This window comes from Neofelis nebulosa, chromosome 5 (genome assembly GCF_028018385.1).
Source record: "Neofelis nebulosa isolate mNeoNeb1 chromosome 5, mNeoNeb1.pri, whole genome shotgun sequence".
Classification (NCBI taxonomy): Eukaryota; Metazoa; Chordata; class Mammalia; order Carnivora; family Felidae; genus Neofelis; species Neofelis nebulosa.
Genome location: NC_080786.1, coordinates 25439976 through 25454266, shown reverse-complemented (window position 1 = coordinate 25454266; position 14291 = coordinate 25439976). Strand labels below are relative to the sequence as shown.

Here is a 14291-nt window from a genome sequence, read left to right as displayed (position 1 = left end):
TTGCTGTCTGCTCAGCTGTCTCTTCCTCATCAGTCGGGTCTCAGCTCACATGTCTCTCGAGAGGGACCTTTCCTGATACTCCCCCACTTATTTCCTTTATCATACTCATTGTAGTCTATATTTGTCTCATTAATTATCTGTTTATTATTATTGATTGGACACACTAATAAAACTTCATGACGAGAAGGGCTTTGTGTCTGGTTCTTTTTTTTTTTTTTTAAGTTTATTTATTTATTTTGAGGGGGGAATGAGTGGGGGAGGGGCAGAGAGAAAGGAGGGCAGAGGATCCCAAGTGGGCTCTGCTAACAGCAGAGAGCCCGATGAGGGGCCCAAACTCAAGAACCACAAGATCATGACCTGAGCTGAAGTCTGACGCTTAACTGACTGAGCCACCCAGGCACCCTGTGTCTCGTTCTTTATTGTGTCTCCACGGTGTAGAATAGTGTCTGACATCCTGGCAATTCTTAAACAGAGTGTACTTACTGAACCAGTATAGTTCATTTTAAATCGTAAGCTTAATCTGTTGCCTGCAGTAATTTTTTTTTTTACTGTGTAAGTGGTTATGTTTTATTTGGCATTGATGAGAATTTTCTGTTTCAGAAATAGAGTTGATTAAGAATTTTTTGGTTGAGGTAAGGCCTATGAGAATAGAAACATTGATGAAGTATTTCTTTGTATCATTTTAGAAAATCCTTAATGTATGTTAATTTTCAAGAGGTAATTAAATATTTACATTGAGTATATGAAACCATTGGATGTATGTCAAAAAGTGGGTAGGGGGGCGCCTGGGTGGCGCAGTTGGTTAAGCGTCCGACTTCAGCCAGGTCACGATCTTGCGGTCCGTGAGTTCGAGCCCCGTGTCAGGCTCTGGGCTGATGGCTTGGAGCCTGGAGCCTGTTTCCGATTCTGTGTCTCCCTCTCTCTCTGCCCCTCCCCCGTTCATGCTCTGTCTCTCTCTGTCCCAAAAATAAATAAAAAAACATTGAAAAAAAAATTAAAAAAAAAAAAAAGTGGGTAGGTTTTGGTTTTTATTTTTATTACCTTACTGCTTTGGGAAGCTTTTTGAACACAATTGATAAAAAATACCCTTTATATGTCAGTAGATGGCACCCTTGGTCATGGTTACTAGCATTAAAAAATAAGATTTTAGAATTTTAGAGGGAACAACTTTTAAAAATTAACATTCCTTTATTTTCTTTTTTTTAAGTTTATTTATTTTGAGAGCGCAAGTAGGGGAGGGGCAGAGAGAGAGAGAATCCCAAGCAGGCTCTGCCCTGACAGCATGGAGCCTGATTCCTGGCTCGATCTCACAAACCATGAGACCATGACCTGAGCCGAAATCCAGAGTTGGATGGATGCTTAACTGACTGAGCCATCCAGGTGCCCCCATTTTCTTATTTTCAAGTTCAGTTGAGCAGTAGACCCTTTAAACAGCATAATCACCAAAAGGCATATCTTAATTGAGGACAATTTATTTTAGCAATAGTTGTCTAAAGCACTGAGCCAGAACAGAACAGTGTTACCATATTAACTATGTATCAGTTAAATTTTATCAGGGGACTTGGCCTTCACTGACACGTAACTGAAGTTACATGTTACATGAACTGACATGTAACCAGCCTTTGGTCTGGTCTTTCATGGGGTGGATATCCTAAGTAGCAAGAGTTAAAGACAGGCCAAGGAAGCTGAAAAAAGGAAGCAATAAGAGAAAAAAATCAGAAAAGTGGAAACCCAAGGAGGAAGAATTGATGGATAGGAGGTAGTTGAGCGCAGACTTGCTGTGAGATGATGCTTGCTGATTATAATGAGCCTTTCCTTTTGCAGCTAAGACTGCCTTTTAACAGTTTGCCAGCACTTGGTTCTTACATGTTGTCTCTGCCATTGCAGGAACTTTGTGAGAATTTCAGTATATGGAAACACCATCCTTGTTCCAACTGGTGTATATCCAAAGGTCTCAGTATAATACCAGGACCAAAGTGTTACATGTCAGTCAGTCAGCCAGCCACATACTTAATGACTTCTAAAATCTCATGGACTTCTAAAGTAAGTTTCACCTTCTTTCTTTCAACAATGAATGCATTTTAGGTTTAGCACATTCAGAGGAGAGAGACTACATTTAGTAGTCTTACATGAGATGAAAGGCCTTATGCTTCTTTCATTTACTAGAGAGAAAAATGGTGAGTAGCATGTTTATATCCACAGTGATGCCACAAGGTACTGTGGCAGGAAGTTGGTCTTTTAGGTTTTTTAAAGACTAGTTAGAAAGCAGTGCGTTTTGATATGACTTGGTTTTAACTGACTTATATCATCCCTTGATTATTTACTGTTATTTCTTTTCTGTCTCTATTTTCTGAAATGTAAGTTCTCTAAGAAAGTCTTTGTTTTGTTTATGTCTGTATCCCCAGTGCCTGCCACATAATGGACTCTTAATAAGTATTTGTCAGATGAAGGACTAACTTAACAAATGTGGAGTAGGAATGTAAGCACACACAGCTTGAATTTTTCTAACCCAAAATTTATTACAATTTATATATAGTACCTTCCAAAGAGCTCAGAAAAAAGTGTTTACATACATTTTTGTATATTCTCTAACTAACATAGGACAAATATATATTGCAATATAACATGTTAAAAGGGACCATCAGAGGCAAAGAAATATTCAGAAATTTGCAGAGGATAACAGAATGGTAGGAACCAAAAAAATAGATCATCTGACTCCTGATCCGTGCTGTTTTTTTGATAAGCCTATAGGTTTTTTAATTGCAATGTTGGATAATCTTTCTGGTTTTTTTGTGTTTTATTGAAATATACAAACAGAAGTACTTAAATCCTAGGAAGATAGCTTGATTAATTTTCAATGCTTTTTGTTTTTTTAAGAGCAGTTCTAAGTTTGCAGCAAAATTGAGGAGTCAGTACAGAGATTTCCCACGTACTCCCTCCCTTCACACATGTGTAGCTTTCCCCATCATCAGTATCCCCCACCAGAGCAGCACATTTGTTAGAGTTGATGAACCTGCATTGACACATCATAATCCCCCCAGAGGCTGTAGTTTACAGCTCACTCTTGGTATTGTGTGTTTTGTGGATTTAGACAAATGGTGTCTATCACTACCACTATGGTATCGTGCAGAGTATCTTTAATACCCTAGAAATCTTCTGGGGTTTGATGACTTTTTACAAAATGAAAATACCCATGCAGCCAGCGTTCAGATTAAGAAATAGCATGGTGATTATTACTTCCCCAAGGATAACTGCTAACTTGATTTCTGACTTGATAGATTAATTTAGTCTGTTTTTGTACTTTATATGACTGGACTCACAGAATATGTTTTTCGGAGTTTGGTTTTCATTCTTTTCGTTCAGCGTGATATTAATGATACTCATCTATGTTACTGCACGTAGGTGCGGTTTGTTTATTTTCGTCTCTGTGAACCTCAGAAAATTTGCTCCTTGTACTTTATCTAGCAAGAAATGTTAAAGACTTATGTGATGCTCTTTGAGAGGAATACAATTATTAGGCAGTTATAAAATCTAGTCTCCCATAATAGCATAAGATGAGTCCCGTGAGGTTGGTTAGTGATTGTGGAAACTGATAGCATGAATATTCGATGGCACCGCTAATTACATATGTTCGTATGGTGGAGATCAGTTGAATCAGCTCTAAATAGTGGCAGAAACTATGTCAGAGTAGAGTTAGGCCTTTAACATGTGTGCTGTGTTGTTAGATCAGCACATAAAAGTACCAGCAAAAACCCAAACTCTTCTTCATTGGCCCCTAAGATAGTCTAATATTTCCCTGCTTTCTCAAAATGGTTTAACTTTCATGTTTACCCAGGAAGCACCATGGCGTGTGCTGCTGTCATGGTTCCTGGGTTGTTGCGAAGCTCTGTTGGCACCATCTGCGCTCAGGCTGCTTCGCTGAGATTGACGTCCGGTGCTTTGCGCCACCTTACTCTCACAAGGTGAGTTTTTGGCCCTGGTGTCGTTTGAGGTGATTCAAAGCCCTGACCTGTGGATGGCCGTGGGACTCCTGAAGGCACATCAGAACATCTGGCGCATATATGCATGCCTGTGGTAGACCGTTAAGCTTCAGTTAGATGTGCAGCTTTTCACCGACCACTTTCTAGGATCCATAATGTTACAGTGCGTTTTGAACAGTCATGATGTTACAGGGGAAACTAATTTAATTATTTTTGTGAAGATAATACTTAATAATCTAATTTTACTTTCTATTAAAGCATAATGAAATCCAAAAGGAAAACTGATCACTTGGAGAGAACTGCAAATGTCATTCGACGGGAGGTTTGTATCCTTGGGTGACGGCAAGTTTTTCGAGGCTTGGCAGTGCACCCGGTTACAACTGGCTCACAGGGAACCCCTCAATCCCTTTGAAGGACAATCCAGGAGAGTTTGTTATTTTTTTGTTCAGAACCTTTTCTGATAGGACATACGACAACTGATTTGAAAAGATGACAGCCAGATACTCAAATTTTTCATTTAAAGCTTAGAATGAATGGATTAATTTTTTTTGGATTTCACTTTTTTTATTAAGTTTTCAAATTTTAATTCAAGTATAGTTAACATACAGTGTTACATTAGTTTAAGGTGTATAATGCAGTGATTTATTTTATTTTTTAAATACAATTTATTGCCAAATTGGCTAACATACAGTGAATACAGTATGCTCTTGGTTTGGGGGGTAGATTCCTGTGATTCATCGCTTACGTACGACACCCAGTGCTCATCCCGAGTGCCCTCCTCAATGCCCATCGCCCATTTTCCCCTCTCCCCTGCCCCCCCATCAACCCTCAGTTTGTTCTCTGTATTTAAGAGTCTCTATGATTTGTCTCCCTCCCTCTTTGTAACTATTTTTTTTCCCTTTCCCTTCCCCCATGGTCTTCTGTTAAGTTTCTCAAGATCCACATATGAGTGAAAACATATGGTATCTGTCTTTCTCTGACTGACTTATGTCACTTAGCATAACACTCTCCAGTTCCATCCACGTTGCTGCAAATGGCAGGATATCATTCTTTCTCATCGCCAAGTTGTATCCCACTGTATATATAAACCGCATCTACTTTATCCTGAATGGATTAATTTTTGATTAAGGGAGTATGGCAGCAATTGAGGGACCTACCCTCACAGGTGTAATGTTTAGGGTTATATTTTAGGGATAGAACTTTAATAGCCTACAGTTTATGAGTAGCTTACTTCTTTTTTTTTCTTCTTCCTGTTCTTTGTTGTTGTTGTTTCTTTCGGCACCGTGTCTCAAAGTCCTTGTACTTTTTTTTTTTTTTTTTTTTTTTTTTTTATTTTTGGGACAGAGAGAGACAGAGCATGAACGGGGGAGGGGCAGAGAGAGAGGGAGACACAGAATCGGAAACAGGCTCCAGGCTCCGAGCCATCAGCCCAGAGCCTGACGCGGGGCTCGAACTCACGGACCGCGAGATCGTGACCTGGCTGAAGTCGGACGCTTAACCGACTGCGCCACCCAGGCGCCCCTCAAAGTCCTTGTACTTATCCCCACTTTAGAACAACTTATTTCATGAAAGGAGACAGTACTAACATCTGAGAAAGGAAGGTGGATGAGTTCTTGTTACCCTTGCCATGTGCAGATTTTTTCCCCACCATATTCAGACTCTAAAAAACTAATCTACCACCTGAAGGGGTGTCAAGGGCTGGGAAATAAAGGATCCTCACCCTTTACCTCAGTGAGTAACCCCATTTTCTTTTAAAAACATAAATTGGATATTTGATTTTGCTTTTTGAGTGAATCTTCACATATTTAGATATATTTATCTTAGTGTTGTAGTGTATTTAAGCTAGCAGTAAAAAAAAAACCTTATATACTTCTCTAAACATTGTCAGAGGGGCGCCTGGGTGGCTCAGTCAGTTGAGCGTCTGACTTCCGCTCGGATCAGGATCTCACGGTTTGTGAGTTCGAGCCCCGCAATGGGCTCTGTGCTGATAGCTCAGAGCCTGGAGCCTGCTTCAGATTCTGTGTCTCCCTCTCTCTCTGCCCCATTCCCACTCATGGTCTGTCTCTCTCTGTCTTAAAAATAAATAAAACATTAAAAAAAACCCAACATGGTCAGAAATTGCATTGTTGTAAGAATTTACATTTTTGGTATTAATAGTAGGATACTTTTGTTTTGGAGTTACTCATTTTATATTAAAAATAACATACACTTAGGGGGTGCCTGGGTGATTCAGTCCGTTAAGTGTCCGACTTTGGCTCAGGTCATGATCTCGCCATTTGTGACTTTTGAGCCCCATATCAGGCTCAGTGCTGACAGCTTAGAGCCTGCAGCCTGTTTTGGATTCTGTGTCTCCCTCTCTCTCTGCCCCTCCCCTGCTGGCGCTCTGTCTCTCTCTCTGTCTCAAAAATAAATAAACATTAGAAAAATAAAAAAAATAATAACATACCCATAGATATAACATGAAGCGGGATTCTAGAAATATTTAAGTTTAGACTTGAATATTTCCATAATTTTCAAAAAGATAAAATGCAAAGCAATAAGCTAATAAAAGGAGAAAAAAAAGGAGAGTGCTATCAGATTTACACTCCTAAAACTAATTTAACATGTGCACACATATATTAACATTTATAATATGTATGTATATGCATATACACATATAAATTTGCAAAGAGTAGATTTATATAGCATAGCAAAGTAACAATTACTTGGCAATATGAGAATCCTCTACGAATATATCTGTGATTTAAAATGACAGTTTCCTTCTCATGTCTTCCTTCTCTCTAAAGATAAAAATCATCCTGGGGTATTTTTGTTTGTTGTATGTATAAAATCTAATCATTTCTTATATTTATGAGAATGTAACAATCTGAAGAAAAGGAAGGTGCTCTGTCTATCCCTCTCCCCAAAAACCCATTTAACAAACACCAAAATGTTCTATAACCCTAAGAGAACAATTATTAATTACTTATTAGACTGCCAAAACACTTATAAAAAACAATGTATGGTATTTTACAATGAAATATTTACATATTTATGCTTTGTGAAATCCCATGCATCTGGAAAAACTAGGTATTTTTAAATAATAAATTCATCTGTTATTTACAAAGTTGTTTTGAATATTGTCATGCTGTCCAGTTAAATATAAAACTGAATAGCTCAAAGAGGATCAATAAAAAAATTTTTTTAATCTTTATTTATTTATTTATTTATTTATTTTTTAATTTTTTTTTTCCAACGTTTTTTATTTATTTTTGGGACAGAGAGAGACAGAGCATGAACGGGGGAGGGGCAGAGAGAGAGGGAGACACAGAATCAGAAACAGGCTCCAGGCTCTGAGCCATCGGCCCAGAGCCCGACGCGGGGCTCGAACCCACGGACCGCGAGATCGTGACCTGGCTGAAGTCGGACGCTTAACCGACTGCGCCACCCAGGCGCCCCATAATCTTTATTTATTTTTGAGAGAGGAGAGAGAGAGAGAGAAGGAGACAGAGCATGAGCAGGGGAGGGGCAGAGGGAGAGGAAGACACAGAATCCAAAGCAGGCTCCAGGCTCCAAGCTGTCGGCACAGAGCCGAGGCAGGGCTCGAACTCAGGAACCATGAGATCATGACTTGAGCTGAACTCGGATGCTTAACCAACTGAGCCTCCCAGGCCCTCCGGACAATAAAATTTCCTATAAAAAAGTAGGATACACTTTAAAAGACAATTGTTTAGGCCCTGCTTTTCAAGCTAATTCTAAAGAAAATTGCTTTGGGACCAAGTGTATGTAGTATGTTTGTGGATTCAGCTTTAGGCTGATGTGTTTTTTTGAAAAGTCCGTGTAAGGGGCGCCTGGGTGGCGCAGTCGGTTAAGCGTCCGACTTCAGCCAGGTCACGATCTCGCGGTCCGTGAGTTCGAGCCCCGCGTCGGGCTCTGGGCTGATGGCTCGGAGCCTGGAGCCTGTTTCCAATTCTGTGTCTCCCTCTCTCTCTGCCCCTCCCCCGTTCATGCTCTGTCTCTCTCTGTCCCAAAAATAAATAAAAAAAAAAAAAAACGTTGAAAAAAAAAAAAAGTCCGTGTAAAATTAGTTCAGCATGATAGATTTATGGATCTGTAAAAATGAACTTTTCCCACTGATGATAAATATGAAAATACTTTTAGGGGCGCCTGGGTGGCGCAGTCGGTTAAGCGTCCGACTTCAGCCAGGTCACGATCTCGCGGTCCGTGAGTTCGAGCCCCGCGTCAGGCTCTGGGCCGATGGCTCGGAGCCTGGAGCCTGTTTCCGATTCTGTGTCTCCCTCTCTCTCTGCCCCTCCCCCGTTCATGCTCTGTCTCTCTCTGTCCCAAAAATAAATAAAAAACGTTGAAAAAAAAAATTAAAATTAAAAAAAAATAAATAAATAAATAAAAATATGAAAATACTTTTTTCTTTTTGGCTCACTTAACACACAAAAATGCTCATTTTGTAAATGTGTGATTTGTTAGGATTTCTGTTTAAAAAGCGAAATCTTGGGGGCACCTGGGTGGCTCAGTTGGTTAGCGTCTGACTTCGGCTCAGGTCATGATCTTCCAGTTTGTGAGTTTGAGCCCCACGTCGGGCTTGCTGCTGTCAGTGCAGAGCCTGCATTGGCTCCTCTGTCCCCCTCTCTCTCTGCCCCACCCCTGTTTGTGCTCTCCCCAAAATAAATAAAACATTCATTTTTTTTTTTTTTTAAAGTGAGATCTTGCCAGTTTTGAAGAAAAAGCAGTTTATTTAACACGCTTGGACTGCACTCTTTTCTGTTGTATTTTGAGGCAGATAGAATTAGAACGTGGCTTGGTATACTTTATCTGTAAAGGGCCAGATAGTATGTTAGGCTTCATGGGCAATGTTGTCTTAGTTACCACTACAAAACTCTGCCTTTGTTGTGTGAAATAGCCATATACGACATATAAACAAATCTGAGTGGCTGTATTCCAATAAAACAGTATTTACCAAAATACCCAAATTTGGCCTGTGGATCATAGTTTGCCAATCCCTGAAGTAGAGTAGCATTTCAGAATTTTACAGGACAAAGTTACTGAGGCTGTCAGGGGTTATTTTGAGTGAAGTTTAAGAAAACCACACAGAAAGTTAATGTAAGCTCTAATAGAATGATTGCAAAGTTAAGAATTTTCATGCCCAGAAGTCAGAAAATGAACAGGGGTCATTGCAACCATGGTATTACCTTGACAGAAGAACTGTCCAGTTGCAGCCCTTTTTTCGTTTTTTTCTGATTTCCTCTCCTCTCCTGAACAGAATGGAGGAGCTGGGAGGAGCTGGATAAAGCTAGATGGTGGCTGAGGTACAACTTCAGTGGGTATAGGTCAGCAAGGGCTCACCCCGATCCCTCCAGAGGATGGCTGCTAGCGGTAGAAGCAGGAGCCTGACGTTGGACTTGCCAGAATGAACAGTACCTCAGGCTGGGTCAAAATGGAACGGGACCACCGTCTCATACCACTTTTGCCTTTAATTTGTACTGCAAGTACACTTTATAGAAAGAGCTCGCAGCATGCCACTTGCTCTTCACTTCAAGTCTGTGAAGTAGTCTCAGAACAGGATAGCATCTGCATTGGATGAAAGAGGAAGTGGAGCCTAGGAGCTACGCTAGGGGCGGCTCCCTGGACCAGAGGGGAATTGAGCCCCGTCTCTGACTCCTGGGCCAAAGGACCCTGCTGCCCCTCCTGGAGTGGGCAAAGAATGGAGCACTCACCCACCCAGAAATGTTTTTTCCTTCTTGGGCCTTGAGTTCCCTGCGGAGAACTTATTGAATGACCGTATTATGATGTTAATGCTTCTTATCTAAGGCCGTAAATGTAACCAGCCTGAGGTCATGCTGATGCAGGAAGCTGAGGTCTGAATTAGATGACATTTGACTGTTTGTGTTCAAGTGCACAGTCTTTTCTTAAGGATCAAAGAATAAGCAGCCTGGGTAACCTTGGAAATGTCAAGGAGATAAGAGTAAGATTTTGTAATGTAGTAAGCATTGTAGAGGCGTGACTAAGATTTCACTGGAGGGTCACTCCCTGCTTGGCCTCTAGAAGGCTGGCTCACTGAGCAAGAGGGACTCTGTCTATCAATTTGATGGGAGAGTTTGGTAAGGAAAGAATTTTTAAAATCACGAATTCTTATGCACTTATTTGGTAATATGCAAGACACTAGACTAGGTTTTGGGGTTGTGGCCCTGAGCACGACACATAAAGCCCTTCACCTCAGATTCTTAGTGGGACTGTGCTCAGAAGAGACTGATTCTATGCACCTAATTGTGGAAAAACCACGAATCCTTTTGTAATTGTACTAGTTTGCTTCTTTTAGAAGTGTAAGCCTTATCCAAAAATGCTTATGTGTGTCATTACCCTTTTGTTGACAAAGCACTCGATTATATCAGGTTGCTGCTTGATTCTCACCAACCACCCCGGGAGGGAGGTGAAGGGATCCTTGCCCCCATTACCTGCACAGGTGAGGAAATTAAGACTTCAGAGACTTCGATGTGATGACCCTGATTCTTGATTTGCCTGGGCCAGCATGCTGTTTCACTCTCACAACTGCCCCGTTTTGGATGAGAATGACATTGTAGGCCTACATTTAAAGGACTGGCTTAAGTAAATGAAGGACTCAGTCTCTGAACTCAGACCTTTGATAATCAAACTGTTTTTTCTTTCTACGACAGCAAAAAAATGTGGCACTTGGTTCAGACAAAGTTTGACTGAGCCACACAATGGAAGATAAATTTCACATCTCCTCATCTCTGTTCCAAATTAAAACTTGACTTAAGTGTTACTGGATATAAGAAAGGAGAGATTGGGGCTGACACAGTGGTTAGTTAATAAAGCCAAATGGCTGGGCTCCTGGCACAGAGACCTTTGGGGGTCCTATGGTCCCTGTGTTGATTACTGAGCGTTGATAGTCTGCTTGACTTGTGATTTTGCTGAGGGTTGGGTTTGGGTGCGATGGGCTGCTTAGCTGAAGATCTGGACCGTGTCCTGAGTTTAACCCTTCCAATTCTCTGCTAGTCATCAGCTACGTTTTGGGAAGAGCGTCTGGTGGAATGGCCTTCTTCAACTTGGGGGCATGGGAGTAGGCATCTCTTTTTTTTTTTTTTTTCTTTAATTTTTTTTTTTAACGTTTATTTATTTTTGAGACAGAGACAGACAGAGCATGAACAGGGGAGGGGCAGAGAGAGAGGGAGACACAGAATCTGAAACAGGCTCCAGGCTCTGAGCAGTCAGCCCAGAGCCCGACGCAGGGCTCGAACTCACGGACCGCGAGATCGTGACCTGAGTCGAAGTCGGCCGCTTAACCGACTGAGCCACCCAGGCGCCCCCGCATCTCTTTAATATGCAGTGTTTCTAACCATTGGGCACCTAATTTGCTGTGCTTGTCAGAGTCTGATAGAGACTCTCGTACAGATTATCCAGCCTAGGATGAGCAGTAGTTGGCTTTCCAGCCCTACCACGCTGTCAGTTCTGATGGCAGAGCATGGTGGGGTGAAACCTCAGGCATCCGCAGCTGAGAGGTAGCTGTGTGGCTTATAGGGGACCTGGGCTCTAGTCTTTTGGTGAAACTCCCAGGGAGCTCTAGTCTGATGGCCCCGGCAGTAGGCCTGTGGCTCGTCAGGGTGCACGACGCACTCTGTGAGTGGAAACCTGCAAAGACAGAGGCTCCTTGGAGGAAGGCCCAGCTTAGCAGTGTTGGAGCCACAGTATCCAGCACAGCGCTGATGGAATAGGCACTCATTACACATTTGTTGAGTAGAGCAAACAAGTGTGAATCCCACCTCTGTGGTCGATTACCTGCACTGCCCTGGATGGGTCACTTTGTCAAGTCGGGACAGTGACGCACTCCACCTCAAGAGATGAAGTGGCGATGCAATGTGTTCTGTAGGCACTGCCTGTATTGCTACTTTTTAGCTATGCCTAGAGCTGGTTAATGTCTAAAATGTACAGTGTCGGTGCTCTTCACTGACACCCTTCTGCTCAATAAATTAAGTCATCTAAAAGGCAAGGCTCTTTTCCATTACTCGCCATTATTTCCGTTATTCCATTATGCCATTGTTATTATCCAATCAGCTGAAATAGATTTTATTTTAGGTCCAGCAGACATGTTTTGAGTGCCTGCTGTGTGCCCAGCCCTGTTCTAGGGGCAGGAAATAAACAGTGCATGAAGCAGGCAAAGCCCCTGCTGTCTGTGGAGCTTCATTCTGGTGCAGATAAGCCAGAGAATGTCGGATGTGATATATCCTTAAAGTAATAAAACAGGGTAATTGTGTCATGGGAGGCAAGAATGGCTGGGGACAGGGGTGCTGTTTTAAATTGGTGTGTAACATTGGAACCAAGACAAGAGGAAAAGAGCCAGCCACGTGCACAGCATCTCTGGCAGAGGAACAGACACGAGCCAGGCCTTGAGGCAGGACTAGCTTGAGATGTTCAGAGGAAGGTAGTAGGATGAGAGGTAGGCAGGGCCCAGGTTGTATAAACTATTATGGCCTTGTGCAGGGAGTTGGGATTTTATTCTAAAGGGGATGGAAATTTTATTTTATTTATTTTAGAGGGAGAGAGAGAGTACAAGTTGGGGAGAGAGGCAGAGGGAGAGAGAAAATCTTAAGTAGGCACTACGCTCAGTGTGGAGCCCAACTTGGGGCTCGATCCCAGGACCCTGGGATCATGACCTGAGCAGAAATGAAGAGTCAGATGTTCAGCTGACTGAGCCACTCAGATGCCCCGGGGCGGGGTGGGGGGTGGGGGGTGTGGGGGTGGGGAATGGAAGGTTTTAAGCAGGGAAATGACATATGATTTACATTTTAAATGGGCCATCTATTTGCCTGGTAGGACACTGGGCTTTTGTTGTGGTTTGACACCAGTTGGAAGCTATTGACACAGTCCCAGGAGAGGTGATGGTGGCTTAGAGTAGGGTGATAGGGATGGAGAACAGTGGGCGGATCTAACAGGGGTAGGGCTGATGGCATTCACAGATTTGCGTTGGGGGCTGGGTGCAGTTAGTAAGAGGAGAAGAAACCAAGAGATATCTAGCTTTGGGATTTGAATAATCCAGGTAGATAATGATGGAGAAGGACAAGTTGCAGGAAGGGAAATAAAGTGCTTGATTTTGGAATAATCTGAGGTGGGAGGGTGGAATGTGGGTAGAGTTACAGATAAGACAAGATTAGCCTTGAGTTTTATCACCTATCAACTGTTGAATGTGGGTCATGTTTATAATGGAGATTCATTGTACTATTTCTATTAGTTTTGTATATGTTTAAGTTTTCCATAATAATACAAAGGAAGAAACTTGGGGAGATAAAAGAGTTTTGTGTTGGATGTGTTGTTTGAAATGGAAATTGAAATCAGCAGTTGGGTATGTGAGTTTGGAGTTCACTGCTGGAAATAATAGGTTGTAAGCCACGTAGAGAGTGGGGGAAGAAGGCCTGGAACTCAGCCCTGGGGTGTGTCAACATTTAGAGGTGAAGCAGAAGAGGAAAGGGCCAGCGAGGCCTGAGGGAAATCAGCAGGGTGTTGGTGAACCCAGGAGAAAGTGTTTCAAAGGCGGAGTGGCCAACTGTGTTGAACTCTGCTGAGAGATGTCACTGGATTTAGCAAAATGGATGGTTGGTGACCAGAATGACTGGTAATACATTGCTGAGAGTGAAAGCCTGACTAGACTGTGCTGAAGAGAGAATGGGTGATAAGAAATTGGAGCCAGGGCCATATATAATTTTTGAAAATGTTTTATGTGAATAGGAACAGATCAATGATTAAGGGAGAGGATTGTTTTGTTTATATTTTGAGAAGCAGCAAAGCACAGTGGCCAGGTGTCTGGATTTGAATCTCTGTTTTGCCACTTATGAGCCCTGGGACCTCAGTTTTCTCATATGTAAAATGGGAATGATGATAATAATACCTGCTTACTAGGGTTGTTGTGAAGAATGAATGAATGAGTGTATGTGAAGTGCCTGGCAGATGGTAAGTTACACACAGGTGTTTGCAGGTGATGTGAGGTGGAAGATGCGAGTGCTCACGTGTGTCTAACAGAGAGGGCCAAAGGGGGTGATGTATGCTGGAGAAGGCAGAGAGGGAACTCAGCCCAAGTGGACAGGGTAGCCTTTGGTGGGAGCAGGGAGAGTCCATTTGTCATGCCAGGACCTGGTGTTGACAGAAGTTGTCACTTGACAGAAATTTGTGATCTTTCCTTTTCAGCAAATCACTTCAGTAAAACCGCTTTCTTCTAGTTAGATTCCTATTCATCAGATTGGTTTTCTGCCACAATTTAAGTAATTTCTCTGGACCTTGATCTCCTCATGTGTGAAGTGATGTACT

General features: G+C 42.1%; 1 protein-coding gene across 7 annotated transcripts in view; it reads left to right on the top strand.

Moving 5' to 3' along the window:
- Positions 1–14291, top strand: part of OXNAD1 (oxidoreductase NAD binding domain containing 1) — a 42003-nt gene that overhangs the window by 3889 nt on the left and 23823 nt on the right. Inside the window, exons 2-4 of one of the 7 annotated variants that reach the window (XM_058729818.1) lie at positions 1888–2043; positions 3836–3962; positions 4239–4302. In XM_058729818.1, coding sequence (XP_058585801.1) covers positions 3844–3962; positions 4239–4302 — 183 coding nt within the window. In that variant the 5' untranslated portion in view covers positions 1888–2043; positions 3836–3843. Of the gene's footprint in view, positions 1–1887; positions 2044–3835; positions 3963–4238; positions 4303–5508; positions 5712–14291 lie in introns of those variants that run through there. The other 6 variants (XM_058729820.1, XM_058729822.1, XM_058729819.1 and 3 more) reach the window with 6 other exon arrangements.